The sequence below is a fragment of the Hyperoodon ampullatus genome, assembly GCF_949752795.1.
Source record: "Hyperoodon ampullatus genome assembly, chromosome: 17".
Taxonomy (NCBI): domain Eukaryota; kingdom Metazoa; phylum Chordata; class Mammalia; order Artiodactyla; family Ziphiidae; genus Hyperoodon; species Hyperoodon ampullatus.
Genome location: NC_136930.1, coordinates 50208406 through 50223482, shown reverse-complemented (window position 1 = coordinate 50223482; position 15077 = coordinate 50208406). Strand labels below are relative to the sequence as shown.

Genomic DNA, 15077 nt, shown 5'->3' with positions numbered 1-15077 from the left:
AGAATGCTTGCCATATAAAGCTTTATCTTGAAATGTTTTTGTCTTGATTTTTCTTTTATAGGATGTACTTAACCTGTATTGTGGAACTTGAATAAAACAGCCCAGTCTGCCTTCTGTTTCTTTTTTGGATAATTTAGGATAATTTACCGAAGATCAAGGAATAGAAAAATATCCTCTATGCTTCTAAACTAGCCAAACTTCATATTTTTGTAATGTGTCTTTACACTTTTGTTTTTCAAGGCAGACAGATGAAAGGGAGGAATACATAAGTGTAAATTAGTTTTTCATAGGGCAAGATCAAAACTGTGAACGGCAGCTGAGAATCAGTGGAAAATAACTGCTCAAAACCTGTTTCCTTGGAGAGAATGTTGGTAAGATGGCTGTGATACACCAAGGGGAAGACAGATGCTGGAGTATTTATTTATCAATTACTAAGTATAGGACTACCATGGAATTGTGAGAAATCTAAGATAAAATCCAGACATCTCATCACTAAAAAAACGTATCCTTTGGTGGAGATAGAGGTCTGTAATTATAAGGCTAAGAGTAATAAATGTCGGAAGTAGTGGCAGAGTGCTATCAAAATTGAAGAGGTACAGAAAGGATTCTGAGGAAGGGAGGCTTGAAGTTGAGTTTTGAAGGCTAGATGGTTAGGATAGTCAATGATTATGACACATGAGGGTATCAATTGAATATATTTATAGTATCAATATGTTGGAAAATATAAACTCCATTGGGGCAGGAGCTTTGTTTTATTTCCTTGCTGTGTTCTCAGCAGATAGTCTGGCATGATTATTTAATAAATGAGTGAATATGTATTTGAACCTTAGTGTTCTTTATTCTCAAGTGAAGTGGAAAGCCAGATGGTGTTTGGCAGCCTGGGTACTGAATTGGGACCTGGATTAGGATCCTGGCTCTGTCACTTAATATCTTTGTGCACTTGAGAACAGTTTCTTTCCCATCTTAACTAAACCTTTTCTCATGCATAAAATGTTGGTACTACCACCAGCCTCATAGGGTTGTTAGAAAAATTACATGAAATAGTACATATAAAGTATTTAGCCTTCTGGGACAGAGTAGGTACTCCTAAGTGTTTTCTATTAGGAGGCTAGGCCATCCTATATGAAAGGGAAGTGAAGCATTCAATTGGGTTTGTTTGTTTGTTTTTTAAAGTTTTGTTTGTTTTTGGCTGCACTGGGTCTTCGATGCTGTGTGCAGGCTTTTTCTCTAGTTGCGGTGAGCAAGGGCTACTCTTCTTTGCGATGCGCTGGCTTCTCACTGCGGTGATTTCTCTTGTTGCGGAGCACGGGCTCTAAGTGCGCAGGCTTCAGTAGTTTGCAGCACGCGGGCCCAGTAGTTGTGGCTCGTGGACTCTAGAGCGTAGGCCCAGTAGTTGTGGTGCACGGCAGTTGCTCCACGGCATGTGCAATCATCCCGGACCAGGGATCGAACCCATGTCCCCTGCATTGGCAGGCGGATTCTCAACCGCTGCGCCACCAGGGAAGTCCTCAGTTGGGGTTTTGAGGAGGGAGATAAAGACTGAAAATGGTGACTGAGGAAACTGACCAAAGACAAATGCAAGGATTGGTAAGTTTGGAGGGCCCAACTGAGATTGGAAATCACACATTTATAAGTGGTCATTCTTGGAGTGAGAGAAACGGTAGTTTATTTGAGTAGTATAGAAATGTGTGGAGGTAGGCTGGTGATAAATAAATGCCATCTAGAGATTGATGAAAAGGATTGCTGATTAGAGAAAAGCACAGATGTGATTGAATAACATTATTGCCTAGTTCTGAAACATTTTATAGGTGACCTTAGCCATAACATAGAAAAGAGATAACATTTTTCCAGTGCTAGAGATAGACATTGAATTGTAGTTGGTTGGAGAAAATGAATGGAATAAATGTTAACCGCTAAAGAGAAGAGCTTTGAAATAACCAAAAACAATATCCAAACTAATGTAGAAAGTGACAATCAAATAGGGTGATGTAAAAATTAGAAAGAACAGAGGGTATGTTGAGGGTGATGAACCATTTTAGAGGTAATAATGGAAGAGGTGATGAATGTAAGTTAAAAGTCTTAGAGATGAGCTGATGAAAGTTGTTATGATTTGCGGGATAAAGGAATTTTAAGGCTTGAGTTTTTAAAGAATCATCAGTATGGATGTTGGATTTGTGGAGGATGATAGCAGGAGGAGGTGTCAAAAGATTTTTTAATTTATTAAAAAGTAGGAGTTGTTTTCAAGAGGTTGATAGACTGTGTTGGCAGACTATAACTTGTGAGCCAAATACAACCCTCTCTGCCTGTTTTGCATGATCTGAGCTAAAAAAAATTTTTAACAGGTGAACATATGCAACCTTTCTCAATTATAGAACAATAACTGTACACAGGTTAAGTGAAACGTTTCCTGCCCAAAAGGAATTCCATACTGTATTACAGAAAATTTTATAACATATTATATTTTTTATTTCAAAAAGAAAATTGTTGAAGCTTTTCTCTCTTATGGTACTTATATATAGTGTCCTTGATTTTTGCTTTTTGGCTCACAAAATCTTACTATCTCTTCTTTACAGAATAAATGTGCCTATGAGATAAAATTTAGAGAGGATGATATAAGCAGATATAGATTTAAGAAGAGGCTAGTGAGGTCTGATGGCAGAGGAGAAATGCTTTGGATCTGCAGTTGGGAGAAACATTACAAATTAAAAGCTATTGATGAAGTGGTGAGGAGAGGTGGCATGCCAGAAGAGGATGTTTTCACCTAAGATTAGGGTTTCTATGGGGCAAACTGAAAGGAAACTACTTTTTTTTTTTTAAGTAAACTTTTTATCAAGTATAATATGTGAACAGAAAAGTGAGCTGGGCTTCCCTGGTGGCGCAGTGGTTGAGAGTCCGCCTGCTGATGCAGGGGACACGGGTTCGTGCCCCCGTCCGGGAGGATCCCACATGCCGCGGAGCAGCTGGGCCCGTGAGCCATGGCCGCTGAACCTGCGCGTCCGGAGCCTGTGCTCCGCAACGGGAGAGGCCACAACAGTGAGAGGCCCGCGTACCGCAAAAAAAAAAAAAAAAGGAAAAGTAAGCAAATATAAATGCTTTTTTTTCAACAAAGGAAACACATTTATGTGTGACCACCATCCAGATCAATAAATAAAACGTTGCAAATGTCCTAAATAACTGCAATTTATTTATCCAGTCTAACGTTGATAGGACTTAGCTGTTACAAATAGTTCTGCTGGTAACATTCTTCGTAATGTCCTTTGAATATACGTACCCATTTCTCTTGGGTACTTAGGACTAGAACTGCTGGGTTAAAGAATATTTTAGCTTTAGAAGATAAAAACAGTTTTCCAAAGTGGTTGTAGTTCTGCCAGCAGAGAAAGTGTTCAGTTACTCTGCAATTATACCAACACTGGTATTGTCCAGTTTTTTTAGTTTTTAGTGTGATTTTAATTTACATTTCCTTTATGACTGATGCGGTTGAGGACTTTTTCCGGTGTTTGTTGGCCATTTGGTTGTGCTCTTGTGGAGTGCCTATTAAAATCTTTTAGCCATGTTCAATTGGATTGTCTGTTTTTTCTTACTGTTTTGTAGGCGTTCTTTATGTAGTTTGGAAGATTCAGGTTTGATCTCATGGCTGTACCGTTTGACCTCCTTTATCTTTTCTTTTCACGGGTAGTAAAATGTTGCATAATCTTCCTTCCTTCATTTTTCTTTGCTTGAAAAAATTAGATTTAGTACAAAAATCTTTTCTTTTGCTGAAACCTTATCTTGACTATTTGATTAACAATTGTTTTGAATTATGTTACTGTCTCTCTCCCTGAATGCTACTGTGTAGAATCCTTAACATATTGCTCAGTACACTTCATGTTTATGTGAGTTTGCTTATGTATCTATTTGGTTCCTGAACTGTGGGTTAAATTGCATTTCTTGAACTCTTTGCAAAAGCTAAAACCTGATATGACAAGGTTGACTGAAAGAATGGGTGCCAGTTTGTTTCAGGGGTGTGGATGGGAAGCATTGTAGAGGATTTTAACTATTTAGTGGAAAAGTATGTGGGGGGAAAAGGAGAGGCCACCTCAACGAGAAATGGGTAGGCATGATGTGGATGTGAGAGAGACTAAGAAGGTAAAACATTTAAGAGTTGATTCTTAATTAAACGAATGTGGAGAGGAGTCAACAATACTATGTGCTTATCAGTGGAGTTGGTGTGGTTTATTTACTCACAGTCTTGTTCTAGAAAGGCTAAAAGATGACTTGTAGGGACACATTAAAAAATCAGTATAAATCAGAAGTTGGTGGGAATGGCTTTGTGGTATGTAATTGCCTTTATTTTAAAGTTGCTAGGTAAACAAAATACTTTATGTCTCTGTAGGCTGATTGCTTGCCTTTCTTATAGGAGGGTGTATTAATAGTATATATTTTATTAAAAAAATAGTTCAGGACCTATGTTTCCAGGTACACTATCTTAATATTAACCACTTTACTTGAGGGAACTTCAGTTTATTCATTAGAAAGTAATTTTCTCTTGCAGATATATAATGAAAAAGAATTGTTACAAGGGAAGTTGGATCTTCTTAGTGATACCAACATGGTAGACTTTGCTATGGATGTATACAAAAACCTTTATTCTGATGATATTCCTCATGGTAAGTTTTGTCATTACATCTGAAGCTTGACTTGTGAACTGAGGGCATGTGTATTAAAAGTTTTGTGATTTATAAAAGTGCTTTAGCCAGAAGTCTTAATAATTATTTGAATGATTTAAAAGTTCTTTGGATGAAAGGTAATATGAAGGTTACAGGTCTTCTAAAGCAGTGGTCCCCACCCTTTTTGGCACCAGGGACCGGTTTTGTGGAGGACAGTTTTTCCATGGTCTGGGGGTGGCATGGGGATGGTTCAGGGGGCAGTGTGAGTGACGGGGAGCTGCAGATGAAGCTTTGCTCCCTTGCCCGCTGTTTCCCTCCTGCTGTGCGGCTGGATTCCTAACCAACTGGTCTGCAGCCCGCCGGTTGGGGACCCTATAAAAAGTGTGAAACTACTTTAAAACATGGTCATCAAATGTCTTCAGTTCATAGTATGCAGCATCAAAGTTGTGCTTATTAATCAGATTGTTTCCTTAGAATTTTCTGGGAATTTTGCAGTTTTTTGACTTTTTCAGTTGGCATCTTGTGTGCCTTGGAGATTTCTTTTTTGTCTTGAAGCATCTGGGTTCTCAAAAGCATGGTCCCCAGAACCAGCATCCTCAGCTCACCTGGGAGAACTTGTTAGAAATGCGAATTCTTGTGCCATACCTCAGATCTACTTAACCAGAAAATGTTGGCTGAAGACCAGCACTCAAATTAGGGAACTACTGTGGTATATTTTGAAATCCTTGTTTTCTGTAGTAATAGATGTTTTTAAAACAAACAAACAAAAAACCCCACTATGCACATAGTATTTTAAAAGATTATAAGAACTCAGTAGAGAAATACAGTTTACTTTGTTTAAATTGACATTTCTCAAAATTTGATCACAGATCCCGTCTGTGTTTGAGAAACACTCTCCTAGTATTAGTACTTTCTAATATATAATGTAGAAATTATTACATAAAACATAATCACTATTTTGACTTCTATTATAGTTCCCCGCAAGAACAGTAGCTCTTTAAATTTTAGTTTGTGGTAAAAAAGTAAACTGTTTCTTAGTGAAACTTTAAAACATGCTAACGGGATAAATTATGTGCAAGTTTTCTCTGACTTCATGATGCGGTAAAAAGAAACTATAGAATTGGTTTTGAGAGATTACAGAACTAGATTTAAAGTGAAAAGAGAAATTATTGACTGGATTTAAATTCCATTCAACCTAGTTGAAAACCTGTAGTAATATGTAAAACCCTCTGAGCCTCTTCAGAAACTGTGGGATAACCTCCTGAAAGAATTCAATGAAAACAAATATAAAAACACTGAGAATGAAGTCTCTGAAATGTAGAGTTAAATAATTGTTTCCTCAACAGCTCCTTCTCCCAGGCTGTATCTGTATATTCCTCAGTTTCTTCTATGAGTAAGAAGAGAATTCACTCTTCCTTTATGTGCCTTTGCAGTGCTAGAAAGAAGAAATTGGATCTGGGGGAGTTACTGAGTTGGTGGCTCCTGGCACATGAATATATTGGGGATAAATATATGCACAATTTAGATAGATTGAAAAATTTCCAGAGACATCCTCATAGTGAGCAATATAGTTTAACATTATAGTACTCCTTTGCATTTTTAATTAGCTTTGAGAGAAAAAAGAACCACCGTTGTTGCACAACTGAAACAGCTTCAGGCAGAAACTGAACCTATTGTGAAGATGTTTGAAGATCCAGAAACTACAAGGCAAATGCAGTCAACCAGGTAACCTCCTTTTTTTAAAAATTATTTTATTGAAGTATAGTTGATTTACAGTGTTGTGTTAATTTCTGCTGTACAGCAAAGTGATTCAGTTATACATATACATACATATTGTTTTTCATATTCTTTTCCATATGGTTTATCACAGGATATTGAAAATAGTTCCTTGTGCTGTACACTAGGTCCTTGTTGGTTATCCATTCTGTATATAATCGTTTGCATCTGCTAATCCCAAACTCCCAATCCATCCCTCCACCACCCCCTCCCCCTTGGCAGCCTCAAGTCTGTTGTCCTCTATGTCTGTTGTTCTCTGGGTCTGTGAGTCTGTTTCTGTTTTGTAGTTCATTTGTGTCATATTTTAGATTCCACATATAAGTGATATCATATGGTATTTGTCTTTCTCTTTCTGACTTACTTCACTTAGTATGATAATCTTTAGGTCTGTCTATGTTGCTGCAAATGGCATTATTTCTTTCTTTTTTATGGCTCAGCAGTATTCCATTGTTTATATATACCACATCTTTATCCATTCATCTGTTGTTGGACATTTAGGTTGTTTCCATGTCTCGGCTATTGTGAATAGTGCTGCTATGAACATAGGGGTTCATGTATCTTTTTTTTTTTTTTTAAAGATGTTGGGGGTAGGAGTTTATTAATTTATTTATTTTTGCTGTGTTGGGTCTTCGTTTCTGTGCGAGGGCTTTCTCTAGCTGTGGCAAGCGGGGGCCACTCTTCATCGCGGTGCGCGGGCCTCTCACTATTGCGGCCTCTCTTGTTGCGGAGGACAGGCTCCAGGTGCGCAGGCTCAGTAGTTGTGGCTCACGGGCCTAGCTGTTCCGTGGTATGTGGGATCTTCCCAGACCAGGGCTCGAACCCGTGTCCCCTGCATTAGCAGGCAGATTCTCAACCACTGCACCACCAGGGAAGCCCCGATGTATCTTTTTGAATTATAGTTTTGTCCAGTTATATGCCCAGGAGTGGGATTGCTGGATCATATGGTAACTCTATTTTTAGTTTTTTAAGGAACCTCCGTACTGTTTTCTGCAGTGGCTGTATCAATTTACATTCCCACCAACAGTGTAGGGGGGTTTCCTTTTCTCCACACCCTCTCCAGCATTTGTTTGTAGACATTTAATGATGGCCATTCTGACTGGTGTGAGGTGGTACCTCACTGTAGTTTTGATTTGCATTTCCCTAATGATTAGCAATGTTGAGCATCTTTTCATGTGCCTGTTGGCTATCTGTATGCCTTCTTTGGAGAAATGTTTATTTAGGTCTTCTGCCCATTTTTCAGTTGGGTTGTTTTTTTGTTGTTGAGTTGTATGAACTGTTTGTTGTGTTTTTGTTGGTTTGTTTTTGCCGCAGCATGCGGGATCTTAGTTCCCTGACCAGGGATTGAGCCCTTGCCCTTGCAGTGGAAGCGTAGAGTCCTAACCACTGGACTGCCAGGGAATTCCCTGTATGAGCTGTTTGTGTATTTTGGAAATTAAGCCCTTGTTGGTTGCATCATTTGCAAATACTTTCTCCCAGTCAGTAGGTTGTCTTTTCGTTTTGTTTATGGTTTCTTTTGCTGTACAAAAACTTGTAAGTTTGACTAGGTCCCATTTGTTTATTTTTGCTTTTATTTCTGTTGCCTTCAGGTAACCTCTCCTTAATTTGAATTCTAAAAAGTCTGTTTTCTGGTTTAATACAAATGTTAATTCATACTTTAGTAACCCAGTCTAAAAGTTCACAGTTTAAGAGATCGCTTTATCTGTTTTTTTTCATTTATCTTTATTGTGTAAGGACGAGGAAGTCCTTAATTATAAATGTTAATAACTAAATTTTTTTAGAACTTCTTCGCCAGTTAATCCAAATCTGATTATGCTGAGCAGCTCCACCCTCCTCCCCCCTTCCCAGGGGACATTTAGAATGTCTGGAGACATTTTTGGTTGTCACAGCTGGAGAGGTACTACCAGCATCTAAAGAGGAGAGGCCAGGGATGCTGCTATACATCCTACAGTGCATTAGGCATTACCCTCACTTCCCCCAAAAGAATTACCCAACTCAAAATGTCATTAGTGCTGAGGCTGAGAAACTGTGCCTGGGCAATACCTAGAGTACATGGGTTGCTCAATGTATGGGAAAACTGAGCTCACTTTATCACTTTGCTACATTGTCTCATATCCTTCCATGCTCAGCCCAAGGAGGGTAGTATAGAGCTGATATGGTTATATTTTATTTCTGATCTCCTCTTAGCTAGAAATAGACTTATTGTCTAGTTTACAAAGAAAGCATGTTACCCTACTCTGACTTCACTAATTGAAGCCCTTTGGGTCATTAAAAATGTTTAAAAATAGTCTTCTACTAAAATTGAATATTGCCATTGTGGTAAATCTTTTCTATCAATATATTCGCCTGAGGAATTGTTTAGGATTTTACCATGTTGCACCTTGAGTTCTTAGGATATGTCATCAAACCAAATTTTTAGAGCGATTGGCTCTAAGTTTTCATTTGTGATTTGAGAAAGTGTTACCAGGTATGTTTTAGAAAAGCAGCAAATACTATACAATTACTATACCTTACTATAATGTGCCATGTTATATAGTATGTATATATATACAGAGATAACTATATCTTACAAAGCTATTACATATATGTATTTTCATATATATGTATATGGCTTGTGTATAGCTATCTCTGTGTGTCTGTGTATACTAGTATACACTTAGAATATCATGAGTAATTGTAGCCCTTCAAGTCACATGTAAGAGCCCACAAAGGGATGGCTGAAATAATCCAGATGTTAGGGTACAGCAGAAAATTTAGGATTTTAATTCTAAGTTTAGTCCAGTCACTTAAATACTGGGAAGTAATTGGATTAAGGTATGAATAAGATGAATATAGATTTGTTCACTAAATATTAGAAAAAGATAACTCCTTTTAGCTTAATAGGCAGTAAATTGGAGATAAATGAAAGGATGGAATTGGGGTTAAAAACTTGTAATCTAATTAAATTTATAACCTATTCATTTTCAAAGTAATAACCTTTCCCTGCCGATTCCCCATTTTAAAATTTCATTGAATATGTAGTTTTGTACTTCTCATACTTTCCCAGAAATACCGTATCAGCCAGAGGACAGTGATTATGTACCTGCGGTATAAGGCATATAACACAAAGTTATTCACTATGATCTACAGCAAGTGTTAAGTGGCTTTTTTTGAGATCTCTTTATGTTAAAATTTCATGCATGTTTTTATTTAGTATTATAATATGTTCATGTTAATTTTAGTGGTAACATATCCCCTCCCCATTAAACCTTCAAGTAAAATTATGCTCCCAAAGGACATGCCACGGTATTCATTGTTACAATGAGCATAAGAAAATGGTTTCATTTTTGCAAATGCCCAGAAGGCGGGCAACTCTGCCACCTGTCACTTGTTCCTTGGTGTCTTTGTCATCAATTTGTCTTTTACAAGGCTGCCAACATCTCAAGTTATGCAAAGCTAATTTTAAAAATGTTACATTGGGTTATTTGACACTTTGGTATGAATAATAATCATATAGAGTATGTAACATAGATAGCATGTGAGTTAGGTATGATTTATTAGTCTTGTAAATTTGCCAAATCACTATCCTTATGAGAAATACTAACATTGTGGAGGGGGACAAAATTTATATACAGGATTAATTCCTGCTTGTACATTATTTCCATCTCTATCCTATTTTAAGAATATATTACTGGGCTTCCCTGGTGGCGCAGTGGTTGAGAGTCCGCCTGCCGATGCAGGGGACGCGGGTTCGTGCCCCGGTCAGGGAAGATCCCACATGCCGTGGAGCGGCTGGGCCCGTGAGCCATGGCCGCTGAGCCTGCGCGTCCGGAGCCTGTGCTCCGCAACGGGAGAGGCCACAACAGTGAGAGGCCCGTGTATCACAAAAAACAAACAAACAAAAAAAAGAATATGTTACCTATTAGAAAAGTATCCTCAAGAGAACAAATTCCATTCTCAGTAGGTTAACACCTAAGTAGACCTCACTGACCTCACTATAAGAATAGTCAGAATGTTCTGGTTTTATTACCTAAAAAACTTAGATCATGTGGTGAATCAGAACACATGATTTTCAGTTAGGGCTAAAGAAATCTGAAAGTGAAATTTTAAGTTTGCAGTTCTCCTTGAGTTCCTATTCCTTATGTTCAAAACATGTAATGTTTTGTTTATTCTGGAAGTCTTGTTTTATTTTTAGTGTTTAAGTATTAAGATAATTAAATTGGCTTTATGTGAGTAATAAGATAGAAGTTGGATAGGCTTCTTTTGTTTTCTGTGGCCTATAAATTACAGTAATTTTTGCTTTTTTATTATTAAGGGATGGTCGGATGCTGTTTGACTACCTCGCAGACAAGCATGGTGTAAGTGGTCTTTTAAAAAATTGTTTAGTTGTCATGTTTTAATAAGGCTAATTAAAGAATAGTGCTGTATAGATAGATTCATGGCTTGACAAGAGTATAATTTCCAGATTAAGTTATTAGACATAATACCTGGTATGTTTTTGAAACTTCAGTTTTTAAAAATTGGCCTTGATTGGAAAATAATATCCTTATACTTACCTTTTTAGATAACAGAAATTCTCAAACTGTTTGTTCCAGAATGATCATGTAATAGTTAGCATTTTATATTTCTGATGGATAAACAAGTGGGTAAAAACAGAACTAAATTTGAATTAGAATACGTTGAGCAATAGCATTAAGCTGCCTTGTGGAATACAGTAGCCCTTGACATTACCAAGACCTTCGTAAACCCCCATATAAAGGAATGTTGTTATAGGCTTTCCTAGTCATCTCCCAGTCTTCTTCCCCTTGCGTTAACTCAAAGTATGAGGCTATGTATATAATCAGTTTTTTAACTTGCATTCAAGTTTTATCATTCATTTAACAATTATTGTAACAAGAGACATGCTGACCACTGCAAAATTGCTCTTTTTGGTTTCCATATGGAATGTTTGGTGTATTTGTTAATGTTCTGGTTCGGAGTCCTTCTCTTGATTTTTTTGTCTTTCACTTTGCATCATTAACTGTAAAAGTTGGTGTAATTTGGGGACCAGTTTTTTCAGAGAACTGAAGTTTACTATACACATTATTTGTACAGAATCACAAAATCCTTACAGGGATGCATATGCTTGGTAGTTGTCTAAGCTCATTCACCAGCTAAGGGACTCACACATCAAACCTTCAGCTGTAATTCAAGTTTGTATCACAACAAAGTAGGTATTGTTACAGTTCAGAACTATGAATGTTAAATCCAACAATTCCTAGTACGTATTTTAACGGTCATGTGCTTTTCTGATTTTGGGGGGCAGGGGGAGGGTAGTAACTTTTGAAAGAATTGATATCTGGGGATATTTGAAAGAGTAAATGGTTTGAATTTTAAAACTCAAAATTAAAAAATAGAATTTAAGCTTTTTTCCTTTTTTTAGTTTAGGCAGGAATATTTAGATACACTCTACAGGTATGCAAAATTCCAATATGAATGTGGAAATTACTCTGGAGCAGCAGAATATCTTTACTTCTTTAGAGTATTGGTAAGTAATTTTTTTTTCTTTTTCTTCTCTTTTGTAGGTTGTCTTGGTTCCTTAAAACATGTCTGTAGATTTGATCTGTCCATTAAGTTTTCAACAGTTATTGGCAAAAGGAGAAAAAAATAAACTTTCAACAAAACCAAATAGGAATAGGAAACCTTATTTCAGGGCCTCAAAATTTGGAGGGAGATTTAACTTGTCCTTGAAATCCAAAAGTAGGAACCACTAATTTTTCATTTTATATATAATTGTATGATTTTAGCATTAGTAGAATTCTATCATGTAGTGAATTTGTTATAGTATTACTGTACAGCACAGTGAGTGGCACATTGTGGGTGCTTAATATTTACTGAATAAATCTGTTATTCCTAATTTTAATTCAATATTTTATGCTGCATATATTCCTTGAATTTGTTCTAAACAGCTGTGGAATTCTAATGATATCTGAAAAGATTTTATGCTTTAATAGTAACTTTTTTCTATTTACTTCTGCCCTCAGGTATTAGACTACAAAGCTCAATTTCTTCTCATTATGTAGGGAGTAGATGAGTTTAAATAGTGCTGCTAGAAAAAATCCCTAACGTTTTTTTCTTCATTTGTCTACTTGACAAGTTTCCTAGATTCATTGTGTTTGTTAGGGAAGGAGAGTTGCATGAAGCCAAAGGAAAAATCAGGATTTCACATTGACAGATTTCTTTCTTATTCTGCCTTCTGTTTAGGTAATTATATTAATAAATGCCTTCTAAAGTTACCAAAATTCTCTTGTTTTAACTAGCGTCTCATTTGAGAAATTATAATTTGTTACTTTGGATTAGTAAGCAAGTACCTACATCTCTGATATCTCTAGTTAACCCTAGAAGTTGGGAAATGACCTCTTTAAGACAAGGACTTTTTGTCTTCCAACCTTGGAAGAGTCCGTTCTTTCTGTCTCTATTCTCTGGTGCCTTTTTTCTTTTAGCCCCGCAAGTCACAAAGAAAAGACTCAGTGGCTGCTATCTTTGGTTGTTTTCTAGGAAATTAAATTTTCCTTTTTTGCAAGTGAGGAAAGAGTTCAGTATTATTAAATCGAATAAATCCTACAGTTAAAAAAGTGCTTAGACAAGTTCATCTTTTAAAGTACCATCCTTCCTTCAAAGAAATAAAGATTTCAGTTTATTTCCAAGTTTGATTTGAAAAAAAAATTATCCCATTTGTAAATGAATTCTTAATTTACAGTTTAGCTGTGGTTAGCTTGCAAGTGCATTGAAGGTAATGGGTGATGCTAAATTTGTAGCAGCTTATCAGAAAATTCCATCAGTTTTACTTTGAATATTATGAAGGATTTAGGAGAGCAAAAGTTGATTACTTTGGAAATGTAAACAGCTTAGACGAGGATTGTAAAATCAGAAGCCTGATATGATTACAGGTACATGAAAAGAGTTGGTTATTCATATCATTTGTTAATGCTGGGAGTGAATTTTGAGAATGAAGATTTAGTGTCATGTTAGAGTTCTAGCACAGTAAATTTATTGTTGCTGGTCAGTGAGTGAATGTGCCATTTTGCTAAGACATGGAAACTTAAGGTAACTGCTGGAAATCCAGATATTGAAACTCTTCTAGCATATCCACCCTTGAAAGCAGATTGGTATGAAGAGCCAACTGTAATGACATGGACTTGAGCCAGAGTAGTATGCATGAATCTTTTGGGGATTAAAAAACGTGCTACACTGCTGCAAAAAGCTTTTATCCTAACACATGTAACATATTTTAGTTTTAATAGTATTATTATGTTTATGTAGTATGGTTTCATAATTAGTCTGAAAATTTCTGCATATGATAGGTATATACTTAAAAGTTTGCAGTTTTTATATTTACTTTTGTAAAATACGAAGATCTAATTAGTTTCCTGTCTTAAAAAATTCTGGGTTGATCTTAAGCTTTTACATTGCCTAGCAGATCTTATGATGGAACTCAAATGATGTTTAAGTGATTGAATACCATGGTCTGGATACAGAATTAATGTTTTACGTTAAGAGCAGTCAAAATATAGTGATTGGATAGTGTTCAGAAATTAGGTGCAGTTCATTTTAGTTTTTGTCCCATCTTGTGCCACAGAACAATTGAGTTATATGGGAGTTGGTTACTTCATGTTGGCATATTGATAAAGGCTAACTAAGCTAAGTTTAAAAATGGATTATTTACTTTTTCTTTTGATTAAGATAGACACCACTAAAAAATCTACGTATTTGAAATCTTGTTAATAGCAAAGATAAAAATCCTGTTTTGGATTTGGGATAAATAATGTCAATGTTTTTGCTTATTAGTTATTTAATTTTACTTTTTTGCAAATGGCCTGTTTTCATTTCTTTTCTGGTGGTTGACTATTCTTTTAAATCTATGGTTAGGGAAACATAAGCTATGAAAGAACCATTGTAACTATGATCTGAGATTAGAATTTGACTCTCTGAGTGACCTGTTGTAGGTTAGTGTTGTATAAATTAAAGCTGTATGACCCTAGAATCTACTTTTATTTTTAAAAGACTTCACGGCTTTTAGAATACACCGAGTGCTTAAATGCACCCTATTTGATTGTGAAGCTTCTTTGAATCATGCTCTAAGAAATGCGTTAATTTGAATTGAAATGGTGGAGCAGATTTGTTAGGAATTTTTGAACATTTTTGTTTTAAAAGTTATTAATTTATAACTATTTTAATTAATAACTGTATTGTAATTATTTTGTTAAAATTTGCCCTCACTGTGGCCTTTGGTCTGGCTCCAAAATATAACCCCTCTCCTCATCCAGCAGCTATTTGAAATAAAAGTGATTTTAAGATGCTAGGACTGTTGGTGATCATATTTGTGTGTGTGTGTTTCACTCAGAATTTAAAATTTATCTACTGTAAGTACTTGCCATTCAATTTAAAGGTACTTTTCCTTGACTCAAGAAAGCTTGAGTAATGATGATTTGGTGAAGTTTTAGGCTCTTGACTGAAGATTTGGATCTGATGTACTCTGATAATGTCACTGTAAAAGACATCTATTTCATATCGATTCTCAGATATATTTTTATCCCACTTTAACATCTAAAATTAGGATGTGTCCTGAATTGACCTAAAATAATATACCATAAAATTGATGACATCTTAGATTCAATGAAATATTAGTACTTAGATTTC

At 36.0% G+C, this 15077-nt stretch overlaps 1 protein-coding gene across 1 annotated transcript in view; it reads left to right on the top strand.

Annotated features, from left to right (window-relative positions):
• The first annotated feature begins 2728 nt into the window (after positions 1 to 2728).
• Positions 2729 to 15077, top strand: part of EIF3E (eukaryotic translation initiation factor 3 subunit E) — a 46446-nt gene continuing 34097 nt past the window's right edge. The window contains exons 1-5 of the mRNA XM_079722585.1: positions 2729 to 3075; positions 4532 to 4646; positions 6254 to 6371; positions 10714 to 10756; positions 11821 to 11925. Of these exons, the coding sequence (XP_079578711.1) occupies positions 2947 to 3075; positions 4532 to 4646; positions 6254 to 6371; positions 10714 to 10756; positions 11821 to 11925 (510 nt within the window). The 5' untranslated portion in view covers positions 2729 to 2946. The remainder of the gene's footprint in view (positions 3076 to 4531; positions 4647 to 6253; positions 6372 to 10713; positions 10757 to 11820; positions 11926 to 15077) is intronic.